Source organism: Oncorhynchus keta, chromosome 2 (genome assembly GCF_023373465.1).
Source record: "Oncorhynchus keta strain PuntledgeMale-10-30-2019 chromosome 2, Oket_V2, whole genome shotgun sequence".
NCBI lineage: Eukaryota > Metazoa > Chordata > Actinopteri > Salmoniformes > Salmonidae > Oncorhynchus > Oncorhynchus keta.
In genome coordinates this window covers 71,721,194-71,727,357 of record NC_068422.1, presented here as the reverse complement: position 1 = coordinate 71,727,357, position 6,164 = coordinate 71,721,194, and the positions used below count along the sequence as shown (strand labels likewise).

Genomic DNA, 6,164 nt, shown 5'->3' with positions numbered 1-6,164 from the left:
CCTCTACCTTTCCTCTTCCCCAGAGCTAAAGACCCGTCTCATCAGTTGACCAGGTGCACCTCTCCACTGTGGAGGACCATCCTCTCTCTCCTCTATGCCCTTTTCCACCCTCCCTCTCTCTCTCTCCAGTCCAACTCCTCTCTCCTCTATGCCCTTTTCCACCCTTCCTCTCTCTCTCTCCAGTCCAACTCCTCTCTCCTCTATGCCCTTTTCCACCCTTCCTCTCTCTCTCTCTCTAGTCCAACTCCTCTCTCCTCTATGCCCTTTTCTACCCTTCCTCTCTCTCTCTCCAGTCCAACTCCTCTCTCCTCTATGCCCTTTTCTACCCTTCCTCTCTCTCTCTCCAGTCCAACTCCTCTCTCCTCTATGCCCTTTTCTACCCTTCCTCTCTCTCTCTCCAGTCCAACTCCTCTCTCCTCTATGCCCTTTTCCACCCTTCCTCTCTCTCTCTCCAGTCCAACTCCTCTCTCCTCTATGCCCTTTTCCACCCTTCCTCTCTCTCTCTCCAGTCCAACTCCTCTCTCCTCTATGCCCTTTTCCACCCTTCCTCTCTCTCTCTCCAGTCCAACTCCTCTCTCCTCTATGCCCTTTTCCACCCTTCCTCTCTCTCTCTCCAGTCCAACTCCTCTCTCCTCTATGCCCTTTTCCACCCTTCCTCTCTCTCTCTCCAGTCCAACTCCTCTCTCCTCTATGCCCTTTTCCACCCTTCCTCTCTCTCTCTCCAGTCCAACTCCTCTCTCCTCTATGCCCTTTTCCACCCTTCCTCTCTCTCTCTCCAGTCCAACTCCTCTCTCCTCTATGCCCTTTTCCACCCTTCCTCTCTCGCCAGTCCAACTCCTCTCTCCTATATGCCCTTTTCCACCCTTCCTCTCTCTCTCTCCAGTCCAACTCCTCTCTCCTCTATGCCCTTTTCTACCCTTCCTCTCTCTCTCTCCAGTCCAACTCCTCTCTCCTCTATGCCCTTTTCCACCCTTCCTCTCTCTCTCTCCAGTCCAACTCCTCTCTCCTCTATGCCCTTTTCCACCCTTCCTCTCTCTCTCTCCAGTCCAACTCCTCTCTCCTCTATGCCCTTTTCCACCCTTCCTCTCTCTCTCTCCAGTCCAACTCCTCTCTCCTCTATGCCCTTTTCCACCCTCCCTCTCTCTCTCTCCAGTCCAACTCCTCTCTCCTCTATGCCCTTTTCCACCCTTCCTCTCTCTCTCTCCAATCCAACTCCTCTCTCCTCTATGCCCTTTTCCACCCTTCCTCTCTCTCTCTCCAGTCCAACTCCTCTCTCCTCTATGCCCTTTTCCACCCTTCCTCTCTCTCTCTCCAATCCAACTCCTCTTATCGCTTCTCTTTTCCCCTCCCATCTCCTCTGTTTCTGCCTCACGCTGGGCTCCATGTTTTTGCTTCCTCCCTCACTCTTCCATCTCACTCCTTCTTCCCTTGCTTCTCCTGTCTCGTTTCGCCACACTCCTTCTCCTCCACATCCCACTTTCACTCTACTCTCCTCGTCTATCCCTGTATCCCTCCCACTCTCCAACACTCCTCATCCTCCCCTCCCTCCTCTCCGATAAATGGTTCTAATCAGAGAGCTGAAGAGATACATTAGCCTCTCTGGCGTGTCTGAGACGAGCCCTGTCTCTCCGCCTCGCCATCTCACGAATCAGCTCCACACACACACACACACACAGCATTCCAAGTTAGACCGCATTTAACAGAAGTATGCTTGCATCTGATTTTATTTTGATTTGATTTGATCGGAGCCTGACGATTATTTCGTATCCTCCTTGAGGACATTAAGTGTTTATAAATCAAATGCTGAGGAAGACTTTATTGGGATGAAGTAAACAGCAGGTCAAATCCATTATCTTCACAGTAGAGGCTCATGGACATTCTGAAATGTTCTCAATTTCCATAAAGACACTGGGACTAAACATCGGAAAAACAGAAAGTCATGATAGATGCTCATTAAAATAAATGGATGTTACACTTTGCTTATGAGAATTATGAGTTCTATGATTTGCAATGAGCCTAGTCTATCTATCATGGCTTAATATCATCAGGCGGAACTAACGCATCTAAAGCAAACCAATCTACTCTATTTCCCATGTCCCACTCCAGTGCAAGTTGAATGTCTTGGCCTGAGCTGAACACAAACCTCTTATATAGAGTGTGGTTAGAGGTCCCATTCAGGTTAGGTGCTGTAGATTCTGAGGACGGGGGATGCCATTTTGAGATGAAACCTGCAGCCGTAATGGAGAACATGTAAACAGAGGGAGAGTAGGGTAAATGGTTAATAACAAGACAAAATGGTCACTGACTGAAAATGTACTGTTCCTCCTCCCTCCCCGTTATCATCCGACCTCTTCCCCATCCTCCCCATCCTCCCCCCTCCTATTTCCAGACATACCGTAGGTAGAGTGGGCAGTTCTTTTCTCTCCATCTTGTGGTGAGGGGGTCCTTAAGAGCAGCCAGGGCCATTCTGTCCTCACAGCACAATGCTACTTTCTCATTAACTCTTATCAAAGTTCATCTGGCATCCAAATGCAATGTGCCGGGCGCTCAGTCTGCAATAAAGAGAGGGAGAGAGGAGTAGACAAAGACAGAGGGAAGAGAGAATAGGGAGAAAATGTTCCCATAATGTAGATAAAGGGCTAAAAGATATTGGTTTAATGATGAGGGGAACTGTAGCGTATTCACAAGCTCCCTTTGAATAGATTCAGTTATTGGTTTGGGCTAAAATTAGTTACTGTTCCTATTAGGCAGCGGGCCTTGATAATTCTCTCTCCCCATAACCATATAATTGGCTTTGTGTGTATGGATTTGGAGGGCTGGAAAATAAATGAGAAATGCATTAGTACCTTGGAGAGAAATAAAGATGCACCTTATCAACCTATCCTACAGAGTGTTTCTCTGAGCAGTGGCATGTTATTTACTCTTCAACTAGTTCTCCCAAACACATTGAGGTTATACAGGGGACAAGGGGTTCACATTTGCGTGGCTCTCGGAGGCAACAGTCTCTGATGCTGGCCCTTAATTTGGCAATCAGGGCCATTGATTGGTTGGAGAATCCACTCAGCTGGTGTCTCAGGTCTTAATCAGTTAGTAAAAGGTAGGCATGAAAACCAGAACACACTGCATCCCCCAATGACTGGAGGGACATAGGTTTATGATAACTCTATAGGCCTTGTCTGCAAATGTCTATCCCCTACCATCAACCTCCCCATAAGAGTCGTAATCAGACCCCTCCCAACCCCCATCCCCTCCGCCCTCCCTCCTCGCAGGTGGGCATTGGAGCCCTCATTACCATTGGAATGTAAAAGGCTTTAATTGACTACTGATTGCAGCCTTCAGTAGCCCTGCTGCTTTGAGATACTTATACACCCAGAGAGAGAGAGGAGAGAGGAGAGAGAGAGAGAAAGGAGAGAGGAGAGAGAGAGGAGAGAGAGAGAGGAGAGAGAGAGAGAGAGAGAGAGAGAGAGAGAGAGAGAGAGAGAGAGAGAGAGAGAGAGAGGAGAGAGAGAGAGAGAGAGAGAGAGAGAGAGAGAGAGGAGAGAGAGAGAGAGAGAGAGAGAAAGAGAGAGAGAGAGAGAGAGAGAGAGAGAGAGAGAGAGAGAGAGAGAGAGAGAGAGAGAGAGAGAGAGGGGGGAGAAAGGAGAGAGAGAGAAAGGAGAGAGAGAGAGAGAGAGAGAGAGAGAGAGAGAGAGAGAGAGAGAGAGAGAGAGAGGGGGGAGAAAGGAGAGAGAGAGAAAGGAGAGAGAGAGAAAGGAGAGAGAGAGAGAGAGAGAGAAACACCTCCAGAATAAATGAGCCATAGCGGAGGAGAGGAGAGGAAGGGTTGGGTCTGAAGGGGAGCTCAGTTATCTGTGGGCTCTGAGTAATTGGCTCTATTGTTGTGGCTGATTATCAGCCGCTGGTTTAACCAGACTAATCTGGAGCTCTCCTCCCCGCTGAAAGGCCCACATATCTCCTCCACATGCCGCCAGCTACACTACCACTACGCTGCTATTCAGGTACTTTATTCTTCTTCTGTGAAAGAGAGTAGTGAACGGCGTCACCATTTTTACCCTTTGCATCCTCCATGGTGATTCACACGGCACTTCGTTGTGTAGATACATATCTGTAGGAATCAGAGGAGACTGTCTGATCCAATAAACACCACAGGAGCGTTTAATCATGACGGATGGTGTCTGTGGGAGTGGATCCATGCAGCTCAGACGAACCCCCGCTGCATTATGAAGTCCACAAACCCAAATATTTAAACGTATTCAAATGAATAAGTCATGAGACTCAGTGTAACGTTAAATCAAACTCCACTAGAGTTATGCATGTGAGAGAATTAATTTGTGTATGTGTGTGTGCTCGTGTGTCTGCTTGTGTTTGACAATGAGAAAGAGGTGCCTCAGTCTGTTCCTCTTAACGTGGGTGTGTGTGTGTGTGTGTGTGTGTGTGTGTGTGTGTGTGTGTGTGTGTGTGTGTGTGTGTGTGTGTGTGTGTGTGTGTGTGTGTGTGTGTGTGTGTGTGTGTGTGTGTGTGTGTGTGTGTGTGTGTGTTGAGTTGTGGGGATGCTGCTCCTCCCCTGCTCCCTCTTTAATTGGCTCCTGGCCCATTGGCCTTGCTTGAATGGAGAGTCATTTAGAGACTTTCCCTCTCACACACAACAGTAATTGTCATCCTCCTTCCGCTCGCTGCCCCAGGAGAAATTGCATTCCTGTTTCCTTACAATGGTGGGTCGGTGGCAGACTAGGGCAGTAATATCACTGTTATTACCATGACAATGGGAGCTAATTCCACTGGCACTGCTTCCATTCTGAGGCGAGCTACGGCGCCAGCTTATCAGAGGGCACCATGAGACCAGCGGGCTGCAGGCCGGCCAGCCACGCTAACACTGGCTCTAGGATAGGGCTCTGTCTCTTACATGGAGCATGGGCACACACACACACACACACACACACACACATACACACACACACACACACACACACACACACACACACACACACACACACACACACACACACACACACACACACACACACACACACACACACACACACACACACACACACACATGTGAAGGTGTCTCATACACACACACGTATAGAACATGGGCAAACACACACTTTCTGTAACATGCATGATACACACGTATATCCAGTGCCCGCTATGGCTGGGCGATCACATTCATTTGATTAATTCAAATGTACGTTTTTGCGCGATATTCCAAATGTCTGTATTACATTTTCATTTTAATGAGCGTTTATGTCCTCTTGTTCTAATGTTGTTTGGTCTCGTCTCCTTGACTCGTTCTGTGCTGTGTCAGAGAGGAAGAGGCGAAGCTAGAGGTATGACTCGCTCAAGAATCTGTCCAAAATAAACCCAATGCGTTTCTATGGGCTTATTTTCGACCTAAGTTTGTCGCTGTCCTTCCCGCCTATGGGACAATGACTCCCATTGTTAGGGCGGAGACATGAGTATCTCATCATTATATACAGATCTCTGGCAGTGTGCACCTTCCCATTTACACACACACCAAGCCCCTCCCTCTGCCTCTCAAAACAAAAATGACATCACTTCTTCCTCTCTGATAAGCGGTTTCAACACGCTATTTGCATTTGAAGTTTGGTGGTCCAACAGAATCGGTCATATGGACACAGAAACACATTGAGACATTATTTTACTGTAATAGAGTAGAAGGTATTGATACTCGTTTTATGTCTCAACGTCTCTTAAACTGGAGTCTCAATGAACATTGATTCTGGAAATGCAAAGCTCTGCACAGAATGACAGTGGACAGGCAAAACCGTTAAATTGTTATGAACAGCTGGAGATGGACAGAATGGTGTGTTCATAAAACATTTACGGTTTTGCCTTGTAAGCTAGCAAATACTGTAGATCCAAGTTGGCTAAACTTGAAATATAAAGATTAGTTTGAGACCTGTGTTAATTTTATATAATGCCTGCAACAATAAGTTAGTCATTATTAGTGAATGTACATTATGCATGGTTTTTAACAAAAATGGCTTTTTCATACACAGACTTGAAAGCCAGATCAGTGATTATTGAGAAAAAAAGCCAGTTAAACTATTTAGATAAAATAATTATGTTTAGCCTAGCCATAATTTCACAAGCCCTGAATTCATTAGATTACTACTGACTGTTTGAAATGCAGTGGATTT

The 6,164-nt window shown here is 47.0% G+C and overlaps 1 protein-coding gene across 1 annotated transcript in view; it reads right to left on the bottom strand.

Moving 5' to 3' along the window:
• Nucleotides 1-1,749: 1,749 nt before the first annotated feature.
• LOC118359980 (C-type lectin domain family 18 member A-like) overlaps nt 1,750-6,164 on the bottom strand; it is a 30,548-nt gene continuing 26,133 nt past the window's right edge. The window contains exons 7-8 of the mRNA XM_035738979.2: nt 2,396-2,552; nt 1,750-2,228 (exon numbers count right to left, since the gene is read on the bottom strand). Of these exons, the coding sequence (XP_035594872.1) occupies nt 2,548-2,552 (5 nt within the window). The 3' untranslated portion in view covers nt 1,750-2,228; nt 2,396-2,547. The remainder of the gene's footprint in view (nt 2,229-2,395; nt 2,553-6,164) is intronic.